The sequence below is a fragment of the Gavia stellata genome, chromosome Z (genome assembly GCF_030936135.1).
Source record: "Gavia stellata isolate bGavSte3 chromosome Z, bGavSte3.hap2, whole genome shotgun sequence".
Taxonomy (NCBI): Eukaryota; Metazoa; Chordata; class Aves; order Gaviiformes; family Gaviidae; genus Gavia; species Gavia stellata.
Genome location: NC_082637.1, coordinates 10151185 through 10165290, shown reverse-complemented (window position 1 = coordinate 10165290; position 14106 = coordinate 10151185). Strand labels below are relative to the sequence as shown.

The window sequence follows — 14106 nt, the reverse complement described above, 5'->3', positions numbered from 1 at the left end:
GAGCACTCTATCCCCTCATCCAGATCATCCATAAAGACATTAAACAAGACCGGCCCCAAAACTGAGCCCTGGGGGACTCCGCTTGTGACCGGCCGCCAGCTGGATTTCACCCCATTCACCACAGCTCTCTGGGCTCGGCCGTCCAGCCAGTTTTTTACCCAGCGAAGAGTGTACCTGTCTAAACCACGAGCCGCCAGCTTCTCCAGGAGAATACTGTGGGGAACAGTGTCAAAGGCTTTGCTGAAGTCCAGGTAGACAACATCAACAGCCTTCCCCTCATCCACCAGGCGGGTCACCTGGTCATAGAAGGAGATCAGGTTGGTCAAGCAGGACCTGCCTTTCATGAACCCGTGCTGGCTGGGCCTGATCCCTTGGTTGTCCTGCACATGTCCCGTGAGCGCCCTGAAGATGACCCTTTCCATAACCTTCACCGGCACCAAGGACAGGCTGACAGGCCTGTAGTTCCCCGGATCCTCCTTCCAACCCTTCTTGTAGATGGGTGTCACGTTGGCAAGCCTCCAGTCGTCAGAAGGGGGAAGAAAGGCTTGCGGGAAAAGGAAGAGGAAAAAGGGAAGGGTTGTGCTGGTGCTGCATGGGGTCCCTGGCTGTGGTGCCATGCGCGTGCCCCTGTAGCAGGGGTCTTGTTGTTGTGTGTTCTCTGCCTCCTTGCCTGAGGTGGCTGGAGAGCAAAGGCGGCAACGTGCCCCGTGAGCAAAGGGTCTTGTGTTTGGGATGGCCTGAGCCCCTGCGCCCCGAGAGGAGGGGTGTCCAAGAGGCCTGTGGAGGTGGAGCTGAGCCTGCTGATGTAGTTGTAGAGCTCTAGTGGGAGGAGGAGGTGGAGGTTGCAGTCACTGAGGTTTTGAGGTCCCTTGCAAGAGCAAGGACCCTGTTCTGCTGGTGGGAGAGAGGCTGCCACGCGTTTTGTCTAAGTCTTGGAGCAGGGGAAATGTGTGTGTGGTGGTGGTGGTGGGAAGGCGGTGGCGGGCTGGGAGCCACCCGTGGTCTTGTCGGGCAACGTTGTGTTGCTGGGTGCTGTGCTTGGGGTGCTGGCACGTGCACGATGATACGGCGTACCAAGGTGCCGTCAGTGCAGGAGGTGGGGTGGTGGTGGAGGTCCGTGGCTGGACCTTGGCCGTGTTGCCCTGGAAGAGTCGGCACTGCAAGGTGTTTTCAGGCAGCGCGGCGGGGGAGTTTAGGTGAAAACTGCCTGACGTGTGGCAAGAGTGGCCGACCTCAGGGTAATGAAAGCGATGTCTGCCATGCCTGTCCTTTGTAGAATCCTGGCATGGTTTGGGTTGGGAGGGACCTTGAGAGGTCGTCTGGTCCAAGCCCCCAGCAATGAGCAGGGCCGTCCTCAAGTAGGTGAGGTTGCTGAGAGCCCTGTCCAGCCCGAGCTTGAATGTTTGCAGGGATGGGGCATTGTAGCACCTCTGCGGGCAACCTGTTGCAGTGTGTCACCACCCTCGCGGTAAGAGGTGCCTTCCTCGTATCTCGTCTGAATGTACCCTCTTGCAGTTGGAAACCATTACCCCTTGTCGTATCGCTACAGGCCTCGCTAAAAAGCCTGTCGGCGTCTTTCTTCGAAGCCCCCTTGAAGTGCTGCGAGGGCGCGATAAGGTCTCCCCGGAGCCTTGTCTTCTCCAGGCTGAACAACCGCGACTCGCTCAGCCTTTCTTCATGGGAGAGGTGTCCCAACCCTCGGATGATGTTTGTGGCCCTGCTCGGGACCCGCTCCAAGAGGTCGGCGTCTCCCTTGTCTTGAGGAGTCCCGATCTGATCAGGGGTCGGTCTAAAGCGGGATGGAAGGTGGGGAATGTTGAGGAGACAAGGGCCGAAGAGAGGATTCTGGTGAGGATGGCTAAACCCTGGCAGCGGTTTCCCAAAGAGGTTGAGGAGAGTGCCTCCTTGGGGAGGTGCCAAAGGGAGAGAGGGGTGGGCAGGGGATCTGCCGAGCCCTGTTTGGAGCAGGGCCGTGGCATAGGTGTTGAGTGGAGGTGGCTTCCCCCCACCCCGGAGGCTCGTTCGTGTGCTTCTGAGACAAGAGGCAGTGGCCAGCTTTTTGCAACAGGTCTTTATTGTCTGTCGAATAAATAGGTGAATAAATAGGTAAAACCCATTGTGGAAATAAATAGAGTAAGTTCCATAAATAGAGGAGGCGGAGGGTGCAGGGCCGTTGTTGCAGCGGGTCTTGCCGTGGGTCAGGGGCGGCGGGAGGGCAGAGGTGGGGATGGGGCGGTGGTGCAGAAGTGGTGGTGGGGGCGCGTGGGGCCGTGCGGGTTGGTCGGGGTCGTTGGGCTAACTGCGCACGGTGCGGGTGAGGTTGTGGAGGTGTTGGAAGCAGGCGCGAGCTTCGAGGCGGACGTGGTCCCAGGCGCAGGCGCTGTGGTTGTGGGTGTGCAGGAAGTCCTGGATGCGCCCGAAGTATTTGGCGATGGTGAGCAGCCGGTTGCGGGGCCCGTGCCTTCCGAAGAGCGTCCCGCTGGCTGGCAGGCATTGCTCCAGGTGTCGGATGTAGCGCTGGAGGTGGTTGAGGAGGAGGTGGCGTGCCTGGTCGTCCCAGTGTTGGGGGGTGCTGGGGCTGCTGAGGGTGGTGAGGAGGTGCTGGAGGATGTGGAGGGCGGTGGCGGCGGCTTGCTGTGGGTGGTTGGTGTGGAGGAGGGTGTCGGGGAAGAAGGGCGCGTGCTGGTGGTGGTGGCAGGGCTGTGGCGGGCTGGGAGCCAGGGCCTGGAGGAGCTGGAGGCTGTCCCAGGCGAAGGTGGCGTCGCGGGGACGCAGGTGGTGGCAGGCGAGGGCGGTGGCGAGAGCCGTCAGGAGGAGCGGGAGCGCCGTGGCGCCGTGGCGCCGGCGGGGCTGTGGGGTTGCGGGCGCAGGCATGGTGGGGCTGTGGGTGGTGCTGGGCAGGAGCCCGGTCAGGCTTGGTGGCAGTGCGGGTGGGCGCTGTGCTTTGGGTGCTGCCGGGTGGCCGGCTTTATGTGGTGCGGCGGCTTTCCCTTCCCCGCTTTCTGATTGCCGCGAGTTTCCGGCTGTGGCTTTCAGTTTTGGCTGGTGGCTGTGGTGGTCTTGGGGAAGTGCGTTGGTGGGGTGGCCGTGCGTGGGGAGGGCGGTGGCGGTGGCGGTGGTGGTGCTTTGCTGGAGGTGTGTCGGGGGGAGGTTGGCTGTAGTGGTTGAGTGGGGGATGCGAAAGCGCTGGGGCAGAGCCCGTGGGGGCAGCTGTGCCGGGGAGGAGTGTTAGGGTTTCCCTGTTGGCCGCAGGGCGAGCTGTGGTGCCTGTTTTCTGCAGCTGAGGCTTCCCTTCCTGCCCGAGCGTCTTTTCCGTCTGTCATGGCCTGGTGTTGGTTGTGGTCTGTTTTCCTTTCCCTTGTGGCTGGCCTTTGTTTTCCTCTTAGCTGGTCTTTTCTTTTCGTGTTGGGAAGGGCTGTGAAGTGATGTCCCTGGGCAGCGCCTGGGGAGCCCCTCCTGGAGCGAGGGCCTGGGGGTGGCGGCGGCTTGCGCGGAGGTGTCTCTGGGTGCAAGCGCTTGAGCATTGGAGGTGTTCCTGGATGGAGCTGCCCCAGCTCCTGTGTTTGAGGCTGCTGAGAATCACAGAATCACTAAGGTTGGAAAAGACCTGTAAGATCATCAAGTTCAACCTAAAAAAAAAAAAACAAACAAAAAAAAAACAAAACCAAAAACCAACCCACCCAACACCACACAGCACCGTGCCCATCAAGCTACATCCCACAATGCCACATCCACACGCTCCTTGAATACCTCCAGGGAGGGTGACTCCACCACCTCCCTGGGCAGTCTGTTCCAATGTTTCACTACTCTTTCAGTAAAGAACTTTTTCCTAATATCCAGCCTGAACCTCCCCTGGCGCAACTTGAGGTCATTTCCTCTAGTCCTGTCACTAGTCACTTGGGAGAAGAGACCAACACCCACCTCTCTGCAACCCCCTTTCAGGTAGTTGTAGAGAGCGATGAGGTCTCCCCTCAGCCTCCTCTTCTCCAGGCTGAACAACCCCAGTTCCCTCAGCCGCTCCTCATCAGACTTGTGCTCCAGACCCCTCACCAGCTTCGTCGCCCTTCTCTGGACACGCTCCAGCACCTCAATGTCCTTCTTGTAGTGAGGGGCCCAAAACTGAACACAGTATTCGAGGTGCGGCCTCACCAGAGCCGAGTACAGGGGCACGATCACCTCCCTACTCCTGCTGGCCACACCATTTCTGATACAGGCCAGGATGCCGTTGGCCTTCTGGGCCACCTGGGCACACTGCTGGCTCATATTCAGCCGGCTGTCGATCAACACCCCCAGGTCCTTTTCTGCGGGGGAGCTTTCCAGCCACTCATCCCCAAGCCTGTAGCGTTGCCTGGGGTGGTTGTGGCCGAAGTGTAGAACCCGGCACTAGGTATTATTGAACTTCATCTGGTTGGCCTCAGCCCATCGATCCAGCCTGTCCAGATCCCTCTGCAGAGCCTTCCTACCCTCCAGCAGATCAACACTCCCTCCCAACTTGGTGTCGTCTGCAAACTTGCTGAGGGAGCACTCTATCCCCTCATCCAGATCATCAATAAAGATATTAAACAAGACCGGCCCCAAAACTGAGCCCTGGGGGACTCCGCTTGTGACCGTCCGCCAGCTGGATTTCACCCCATTCACCACAGCTCTCTGGGCTCGGCCATCCAGCCAGTTTTTTACCCAGCGAAGAGTGTACCTGTCTAAACCACGAGCCGCCAGCTTCTCCAGGAGAATACTGTGGGGAACAGTGTCAAAGGCTTTGCTGAAGTCCAGGTAGACAACATCAACAGCCTTCCCCTCATCCACCAGGCGGGTCACCTGGTCATAGAAGGAGATCAGGTTGGTCAAGCAGGACCTGCCTTTCATGAACCCGTGCTGGCTTGGCCTGATCCCTTGGTTGTCCTGCACGTGTCCCGTGAGCGCCCTGAAGATGAGCCTCTCCATAACCTTCACCGGCACCGAGGTCAGGCTGACAGGCCTGTCGTTCCCCGGATCCTCCTTCCGACCCTTCTTGTAGATGGGTGTCACGTTGGCAAGCCTCCAGTCGTCAGAAGGGGGAAGAAAGGCTTGCGGGAAAAGGAAGAGGAAAAAGGGAAGGGTTTTGCTGGTGCTGCTGCTGCATGGGGTCCCTGGCTGTGGTGCCGTGCGCGTGCCCCTGTAGCAGGGGTCTTGTTGTTGTGTGTTCTCTGCCTCCTTGCCTGAGGTGGCTGGAGAGCAAAGGCGGCAACGTGCCCCGTGAGCGAAGGGTCTTGTGTTTGGGATGGCCTGAGCCCCTGCGCCCCGAGAGGAGGGGTGTCCAAGAGGCCTGTGGAGGTGGAGCTGAGCCTGCTGATGTAGTTGTAGAGCTCTAGTGGGAGGAGGAGGTGGAGGTTGCAGTCGCTGAGGTTTTCAGGTCCCTTGCAAGAGCAAGGACCCTGTTCTGCTGGTGGGAGAGAGGCTGCCACGCAATTTGTCAAAGTTCTGGAGCAGGGGAAATGTGTGTGTGGTGGTGGTGGGAGGGCGGTGGCGGGCTGGGAGCCACCCGTGGTCTTGTCGGGCAACGTTGTGTTGCTGGGTGCTGTGCTTGGGGTGCTGGCACGTGCACGATGATTTGGCGTACCGAGGTGCCGTCAGTGCAGGAGGTGGGGTGGTGGTGGAGGTCCGTGGCTGGACCTTGGCCGTGTTGCCCTGGAAGAGTCAGCGCTGCAAGGTGTTTTCAGGCAGCGCGGCGGGGGAGTTTAGGTGAAAACTGCCTGACGTGTGGCAAGAGTGGCCGACCTCAGGCTAATGAACGCGATGTCTGCCGTGCCTGTCCTTTGTAGAATCCTGGCATGGTTTGGGTTGGGTTGGGAGGGACCTTGAGAGGTCGTCTGGTCCAAGCCCCCAGCAATGAGCAGGGCCATCCTCAAGTAGGTGAGGTTGCTGAGAGCCCTGTCCAGCCCGAGCTTGAATGTTTGCAGGGATGGGGCATTGTAGCACCTCTGCGGGCAACCTGTTGCAGTGTGTCACCACCCTCGCGGTAAGAGATACCTTCCTCGTATCTCGTCTGAATGTACCCTCTTGCAGTTGGAAACCATTACCCCTTGTCGTATCGCTACAGACCTCGCTAAAAAGCCTGTCGGCGTCTTTCTTCGAAGCCCCCTTGAAGTGCTGCGAGGGCGCGATAAGGTCTCCCCGGAGCCTTGTCTTCTCCAGGCTGAACAACCGCGACTCGCTCAGCCTTTCTTCATGGGAGAGGTGTCCCAACCCTCGGATGATGTTTGTGGCCCTGCTCGGGACCCGCTCCAAGAGGTCGGCGTCTCCCTTGTCTTGAGGAGTCCTGATCTGATCAGGGGTCGGTCTAAATCGGGATGGAAGGTGGGGAATGTTGAGGAGATGAGGGCCGAAGAGAGGATTCTGGTGAGGATGGCTAAACCCTGGCAGCGGTTTCCCAAAGAGGTTGAGGAGAGTGCCTCCTTGGGGAGGTGCCAAAGGGAGAGAGGGGTGGGCAGGGGATCTGCCGAGCCCTGTTTGGAGCAGGGCCGTGGCGTAGGTGTTGAGTGGAGGTGGCTTCCCCCCACCCCGGAGGCTCGTTCGTGTGCTTCTGAGACAAGAGGCAGTGGCCAGCTTTTTGCAACAGGTCTTTATTGTCTGTCGAATAAATAGGTGAATAAATAGGTAAACCCCAACCATTGTGGAAATAAATAGAGTAAGTTCCATAAATAGAGGAGGCGGAGGGTGCAGGGCCGTTGTTGCAGCGGGTCTTGCCGTGGGTCAGGGGCGGCGGGAGGGCAGAGGTGGGGATGGGGCGGTGGTGCAGAAGTGGTGGTGGGGGCGCGTGGGGCCGTGCGGGTTGGTCGGGGTCGTTGGGCTAACTGCGCACGGTGCGGGTGAGGTTGTGGAGGTGTTGGAAGCAGGCGCGAGCTTCGAGGCGGACGTGGTCCCAGGCACAGGCGCTGTGGTTGTGGGTGTGCAGGAAGTCCTGGATGCGCCCGAAGTATTTGGCGATGGTGAGCAGCCGGTTGCGGGGCCCGTGCCTTCCGAAGAGCGTCCCGCTGGCTGGCAGGCATTGCTCCAGGTGTCGGATGTAGCGCTGGAGGTGGTTGAGGAGGAGGTGGCGTGCCTGGTCGTCCCAGTGTTGGGGGGTGCTGGGGCTGCTGAGGGTGGTGAAGAGGTGCTGGAGGATGTGGAGGGCGGTGGCGGCGGCTTGCTGTGGGTGGTTGGTGTGGAGGAGGGTGTCGGGGAAGAAGGGCGCGTGCTGGTGGTGGTGGCAGGGCTGTGGCGGGCTGGGAGCCAGGGCCTGGAGGAGCTGGAGGCTGTCCCAGGCGAAGGTGGCGTCGCGGGGACGCAGGTGGTGGCAGGCGAGGGCGGTGGCGAGAGCTGTCAGGAGGAGCGGGAGCGCCGTGGCGCCGTGGCGCAGGCGGGGCTGTGGGGTTGCGGGCGCAGGCATGGTGGGGCTGTGGGTGGTGCTGGGCAGGAGCCCGGTCAGGCTTGGTGGCGGTGCGGGTGGGCGCTGTGCTTTGGGTGCTGCCGGGTGGCCGGCTTTATGTGGTGCGGCGGCTTTCCCTTCCCCGCTTTCTGGTTGCCGCGAGTTTCCGGCTGTGGCTTTCAGTTTTGGCTGGTGGCTGTGGTGGTCTTGGGGAAGTGCGTTGGTGGGGTGGCCGTGCGTGGGGAGGGCGGTGTCGGTGGTGGTGCTTTGCTGGAGGTGTGTCGGGGGGAGGTTGGCTGTAGTGGTTGAGTGGGGGATGCGAAAGCGCTGGGGCAGAGCCCGTGGGGGCAGCTGTGCCGGGGAGGAGTGTTAGGGTTTCCCTGTTGGCCGCAGGGCGAGCTGTGGTGCCTCTTTCTGCAGCTGAGGCTTCCCTTCCTGCCCGAGCGTCTTTTCCGTCTGTCATGGCCTGGTGTTGGTTGTGGTCTGTTTTCCTTTCCCTTGTGGCTGGCCTTTGTTTTCCTCTTAGCTGGTCTTTTCTTTTCGTGTTGGGAAGGGCTGTGAAGTGATGTCCCTGGGCAGCGCCTGGGGAGCCCCTCCTGGAGCGAGGGCCTGGGGGTGGCGGCGGCTTGCGCGGAGGTGTCTCTGGGTGCAGGCGCTTGAGCATTGGAGGTGTTCCTGGATGGAGCTGCCCCAGCTCCTGTGCTTGAGGCTGCTGAGAATCACAGAATCACTAAGGTTGGAAAAGACCTGTAAGATTATCAAGTCCAAACTAAAAAAAAAAAAAACAACCCAAAAAAACCCAACACACCAAAAACCAACCCACCCAACACCACACAGCACCGTGCCCATCAAGCTACATCCCACAATGCCACATCCACACGCTCCTTGAATACCTCCAGGGAGGGTGACTCTACCACCTCCCTGGGCAGTCTGTTCCAATGTTTCACTACTCTCTCAGTAAAGAAATTTTTCCTAATATCCAGCCTGAACCTCCCCTGGCGCAACTTGAGGTCATTTCCTCTAGTCCTGTCACTAGTCACTTGGGAGAAGAGACCAACACCCACCTCTCTGCAACCCCCTTTCAGGTAGTTGTAGAGAGCGATGAGGTCTCCCCTCAGCCTCCTCTTCTCCAGACTGAACAACCCCAGTTCCCTCAGCCGCTCCTCATCAGACTTGTGCTCCAGACCCCTCACCAGCTTCGTCGCCCTTCTCTGGACACGCTCCAGCACCTCAATGTCCTTCTTGTAGTGAGGGGCCCAAAACTGAACACAGTATTCGAGGTGCGGCCTTACCAGAGCCGAGTACAGGGGCACGATCACCTCCCTGCTCCTGCTGGCCACACTGTTTCTGATACAGGCCAGGATGCCGTTGGCCTTCTGGGCCACCTGGGCACACTGCTGGCTCATCTTCAGCCGGCTGTCGATCAACACCCCCAGGTCCTTTTCTGCGGGGGAGCTTTCCAGCCACTCATCCCCAAGCCTGTAGCGTTGCCTGGGGTTGTTGTGGCCAAAGTGTAGAACCCGGCACTTGGCATTATTGAACTTCATCTGGTTGGCCTCAGCCCATCGATCCAGCCTGTCCAGATCCCTCTGCAGAGCCTTCCTACCCTCCAGCAGATCAACACTCCCTCCCAACTTGGTGTCGTCTGCAAACTTGCTGAGGGAGCACTCTATCCCCTCATCCAGATCATCAATAAAGATATTAAACAAGACCGGCCCCAAAACTGAGCCCTGGGGGACTCCGCTTGTGACCGTCCGCCAGCTGGATTTCACCCCATTCACCACAGCTCTCTGGGCTCGGCCATCCAGCCAGTTTTTTACCCAGCGAAGAGTGTACCTGTCTAAACCACGAGCCGCCAGCTTCTCCAGGAGAATACTGTGGGGAACAGTGTCAAAGGCTTTGCTGAAGTCCAGGTAGACAACATCAACAGCCTTCCCCTCATCCACCAGGCGGGTCACCTGGTCATAGAAGGAGATCAGGTTGGTCAAGCAGGACCTGCCTTTCATGAACCCGTGCTGGCTTGGCCTGATCCCTTGGTTGTCCTGCACGTGTCCCGTGAGCGCCCTGAAGATGAGCCTCTCCATAACCTTCCCTGGCACCGAGGTCAGGCTGACAGGCCTGTAGTTCCCCGGATCCTCCTTCCAACCCTTCTTGTAGATGGGCGTCACGTTGGCAAGCCTCCAGTCATCCGGGACCTCCCCCGTTGACCAGGACTGTTGATAAATGATGGAGAGCGGCTTGGCAAGCTCCTCCGCCAGCTCCCTCAGCACCCTTGGGTGGATGCCATCAGGCCCCATAGACTTATGAGTGTCCAGGTGGCATAGCAGGTCGTTAACTGCTTCCTCCTGGATCATGGGGAGCCTATTTTGCTCTCCATCCCTGTCATCCAGCTCAGGGAGACGGATACCCTGAGGATATCTGGTGTGGCTGTTAAAGACTGAGGCAAAGAAGGCATTACGTACCTCAGCCTTTTCCTCATCCTTCGTGACAATGTTCCCCGCCGCATCCAGTAGAGGATGGAGATCCTCCTTGGCTCTCTTTTTGTTGTTAATGTATTCATAGAAGCTTTTTTTGTTGTCCCTCACGACCGTGGCCAGGTTGAGCCCTAGCTGGGCTTTCGCCTTTCTAATTCCCTCCCTGCATGACCTAACGAGGTCCTTGTATTCTTCTTCACTTGCCTGCCCCTTTTTCCAGAGGTGGGAAGTTCTCTTTTTGTCCCCGAGCCTCAGCATAAGCTCCTTGTTCAGCCAGGCCGGCCGTCTTCCCCTAGTTGTCTTCTAGATGTTGTCTTCTAGACCCTTCTTGGTGGCCCTTCTTGGCCACCTGAGCCAGCAGTGTGCCCATCTTCAGCCGGCTGTCAGTCAACACCCCCAGGTCCTTTTCTGCGGGGGAGCTTTCCAGCCACTCGTCCCCAAGCCTGTAGCGTTGCCTGGGGTGGTTGTGGCCAAAGTGTAGAACCCGGCACTTGGCATTATTGAACTTCATCCGGTTGACCTCAGCCCATCGATCCAGCCTGTCCAGATCCCTCTGCAGAGCCTTCCGACCCTCAAGCAGATCAACACTCCCTCCCAACTTGGTGTCGTCTGCAGACTTGCTGAGGGAGCACTCTATCCCCTCATCCAGATCATCCATAAAGACATTAAACAAGACCGGCCCCAAAACTGAGCCCTGGGGGACTCCGCTTGTGACCGGCCGCCAGCTGGATTTCACCCCATTCACCACAGCTCTCTGGGCTCGGCCATCCAGCCAGTTTTTTACCCAGCGAAGAGTGTACCTGTCTAAACCACGAGCCGCCAGCTTCTCCAGGAGAATACTGTGGGGAACAGTGTCAAAGGCTTTGCTGAAGTCCAGGTAGACAACATCAACAGCCTTCCCCTCATCCACCAGGCGGGTCACCTGGTCATAGAAGGAGATCAGGTTGGTCAAGCAGGACCTGCCTTTCATGAACCCGTGCTGGCTGGGCCTGATCCCTTGGTTGTCCTGCACATGTCCCGTGAGCGCCCTGAAGATGACCCTTTCCATAACCTTCACCGGCACCAAGGACAGGCTGACAGGCCTGTAGTTCCCCGGATCCTCCTTCCGACCCTTCTTGTAGATGGGTGTCACGTTGGCAAGCCTCCAGTCGTCAGAAGGGGGAAGAAAGGCTTGCGGGAAAAGGAAGAGGAAAAAGGGAAGGGTTGTGCTGGTGCTGCATGGGGTCCCTGGCTGTGGTGCGATGCGCGTGCCCCTGTAGCAGGGGTCTTGTTGTTGTGTGTTCTCTGCCTCCTTGCCTGAGGTGGCTGGAGAGCAAAGGCGGCAACGTGCCCCGTGAGCGAAGGGTCTTGTGTTTGGGATGGCCTGAGCCCCTGCGCCCCGAGAGGAGGGGTGTCCAAGAGGCCTGTGGAGGTGGAGCTGAGCCTGCTGATGTAGTTGTAGAGCTCTAGTGGGAGGAGGAGGTGGAGGTTGCAGTCACTGAGGTTTTGAGGTCCCTTGCAAGAGCAAGGACCCTGTTCTGCTGGTGGGAGAGAGGCTGCCACGCGTTTTGTCTAAGTCTTGGAGCAGGGGAAATGTGTGTGTGGTGGTGGTGGTGGGAAGGCGGTGGCGGGCTGGGAGCCACCCGTGGTCTTGTCGGGCAACGTTGTGTTGCTGGGTGCTGTGCTTGGGGTGCTGGCACGTGCACGATGATACGGCGTACCAAGGTGCCGTCAGTGCAGGAGGTGGGGTGGTGGTGGAGGTCCGTGGCTGGACCTTGGCCGTGTTGCCCTGGAAGAGTCGGCACTGCAAGGTGTTTTCAGGCAGCGCGGCGGGGGAGTTTAGGTGAAAACTGCCTGACGTGTGGCAAGAGTGGCCGACCTCAGGGTAATGAAAGCGATGTCTGCCATGCCTGTCCTTTGTAGAATCCTGGCATGGTTTGGGTTGGGTTGGGAGGGACCTTGAGAGGTCGTCTGGTCCAAGCCCCCAGCAATGAGCAGGGCCGTCCTCAAGTAGGTGAGGTTGCTGAGAGCCCTGTCCAGCCCGAGCTTGAATGTTTGCGGGGATGGGGCATGGTAGCACCTCTGCGGACAACCTGTTGCAGTGTGTCACCACCCTCGCGGTAAGAGGTGCCTTCCTCGTATCTCGTCTGAATGTACCCTCTTGCAGTTGGAAACCATTACCCCTTGTCGTATCGCTACAGGCCTCGCTAAAAAGCCTGTCGGCGTCTTTCTTCGAAGCCCCCTTGAAGTGCTGCGAGGGCGCGATAAGGTCTCCCCGGAGCCTTGTCTTCTCCAGGCTGAACAACCGCGACTCGCTCAGCCTTTCTTCATGGGAGAGGTGTCCCAACCCTCGGATGATGTTTGTGGCCCTGCTCGGGACCCGCTCCAAGAGGTCGGCGTCTCCCTTGTCTTGAGGAGTCCCGATCTGATCAGGGGTCGGTCTAAATCGGGATGGAAGGTGGGGAACGTTGAGGAGACAAGGGCCGAAGAGGGGATTCTGGTGAGGATGGCTAAACCCTGGCAGCGGTTTCCCAAAGAGGTTGAGGAGAGTGCCTCCTTGGGGAGGTGCCAAAGGGAGAGAGGGGTGGGCAGGGGATCTGCCGAGCCCTGTTTGGAGCAGGGCCGTGGCGTAGGTGTTGAGTGGAGGTGGCTTCCCCCCACCCCGGAGGCTTGTTTGTGTGTTTCTGAGACGAGAGGCAGTGGCCAGCTTTTTGCAACGGGTCTTTATTGTCTGTCGAATAAATAGGTGAATAAATAGGTAAAACCCATTGTGGAAATAAATAGAGTAAGTTCCATAAATAGAGGAGGCGGAGGGTGCAGGGCCGTTGTTGCAGCGGGTCTTGCCGTGGGTCAGGGGCGGCGGGAGGGCAGAGGTGGGGATGGGGCGGTGGTGCAGAAGTGGTGGTGGGGGCGCGTTGGGCCGTGCGGGTTGGTCGGGGTCGTTGGGCTAACTGCGCACGGTGCGGGTGAGGTTGTGGAGGTGTTGGAAGCAGGCGCGAGCTTCGAGGCGGACGTGGTCCCAGGCACAGGCGCTGTGGTTGTGGGTGTGCAGGAAGTCCTGGATGCGCCCGAAGTATTTGGCGATGGTGAGCAGCCGGTTGCGGGGCCCGTGCCTTCCGAAGAGCGTCCCGCTGGCTGGCAGGCATTGCTCCAGGTGTCGGATGTAGCGCTGGAGGTGGTTGAGGAGGTGGTGGCGTGCCTGGTCGTCCCAGTGTTGGGGGGTGCTGGGGCTGCTGAGGGTGGTGAGGAGGTGCTGGAGGATGTGGAGGGCGGTGGCGGCGGCTTGCTGTGGGTGGTTGGTGTGGAGGAGGGTGTCGGGGAAGAAGGGCGCGTGCTGGTGGTGGTGGCAGGGCTGTGGCGGGCTGGGAGCCAGGGCCTGGAGGAGCTGGAGGCTGTCCCAGGCGAAGGTGGCGTCGCGGGGACGCAGGTGGTGGCAGGCGAGGGCGGTGGCGAGAGCCGTCAGGAGGAGCGGGAGCGCCGTGGCGCCGTGGCGCAGGCGGGGCTGTGGGGTTGCGGGCGCAGGCATGGTGGGGCTGTGGGTGGTGCTGGGCAGGAGCCCGGTCAGGCTTGGTGGCGGTGCGGGTGGGCGCTGTGCTTTGGGTGCTGCCGGGTGGCCGGCTTTATGTGGTGCGGCGGCTTCCCCTTCCCCGCTTTCTGGTTGCCGCGAGTTTCCGGCTGTGGCTTTCAGTTTTGGCTGGTGGCTGTGGTGGTCTTGGGGAAGTGCGTTGGTGGGGTGGCCGTGCGTGGGGAGGGCGGTGGCGGTGGCGGTGGTGGTGCTTTGCTGGAGGTGTGTCGGGGGGATGTTGGCTGTAGTGGTTGAGTGGGGGATGCGAAAGCGCTGGGGTGGTTTCACATGGGGCAGTTGCGCTCCTCGTATCTTTTTGTGGTTTCTCCTTTTCCTCCCTGGGGTAGCTCTCATGGCTGTTGTGTTCCGCTGAATTTCCCTTCCTGCCCAAGTCTGTTTTCCTTATGTAATGCTCCAGTATTGGTTGTGGTTTTTGTACTTTCGGTGTGTGTGTTAACTTTGTGTTTTCATATGAATACATAATTTCTTGTTACAGTTTTTGGCATTTGTAAAATTTTTCTTTTCTCCGGAATCTTAGGAGTTGTCTAAGTCCAGGTGTCCTTTGAGGAGGTGGTTCTGGGTCTAAGTACTGTAGCACAGAATGTTTTTTTTTTTTTTAAGAAGCTTCTACAGTCTCTTTGCCTCTCTTTCTCTGGTTTGAACCTCACCATGATGCGGGCTAAGTTGTCTTTTTTATGCTGTTG

The 14106-nt window shown here is 59.2% G+C and overlaps 4 protein-coding genes across 8 annotated transcripts in view; 1 reads left to right on the top strand and 3 right to left on the bottom strand.

Moving 5' to 3' along the window:
• The window catches only part of UBAP2 (ubiquitin associated protein 2), a 160487-nt gene that overhangs the window by 128671 nt on the left and 17710 nt on the right, over positions 1 to 14106 (top strand). The gene's annotated exons all lie outside the window — the stretch shown is intronic.
• LOC132320752 (interferon-like) lies at positions 2296 to 2874 on the bottom strand. Its single transcript, XM_059834087.1, has one exon. It carries the CDS (start codon positions 2872 to 2874, stop codon positions 2296 to 2298), a length of 579 nt encoding a protein of 192 aa, XP_059690070.1.
• On the bottom strand, positions 6827 to 7405 carry LOC132320753 (interferon-like). The gene has a single exon (XM_059834088.1). The coding sequence runs from the start codon at positions 7403 to 7405 to the stop codon at positions 6827 to 6829; it is 579 nt and encodes a 192-aa protein (XP_059690071.1).
• LOC132320756 (interferon-like) lies at positions 12785 to 13363 on the bottom strand. The gene has a single exon (XM_059834091.1). It carries the CDS (start codon positions 13361 to 13363, stop codon positions 12785 to 12787), a length of 579 nt encoding a protein of 192 aa, XP_059690074.1.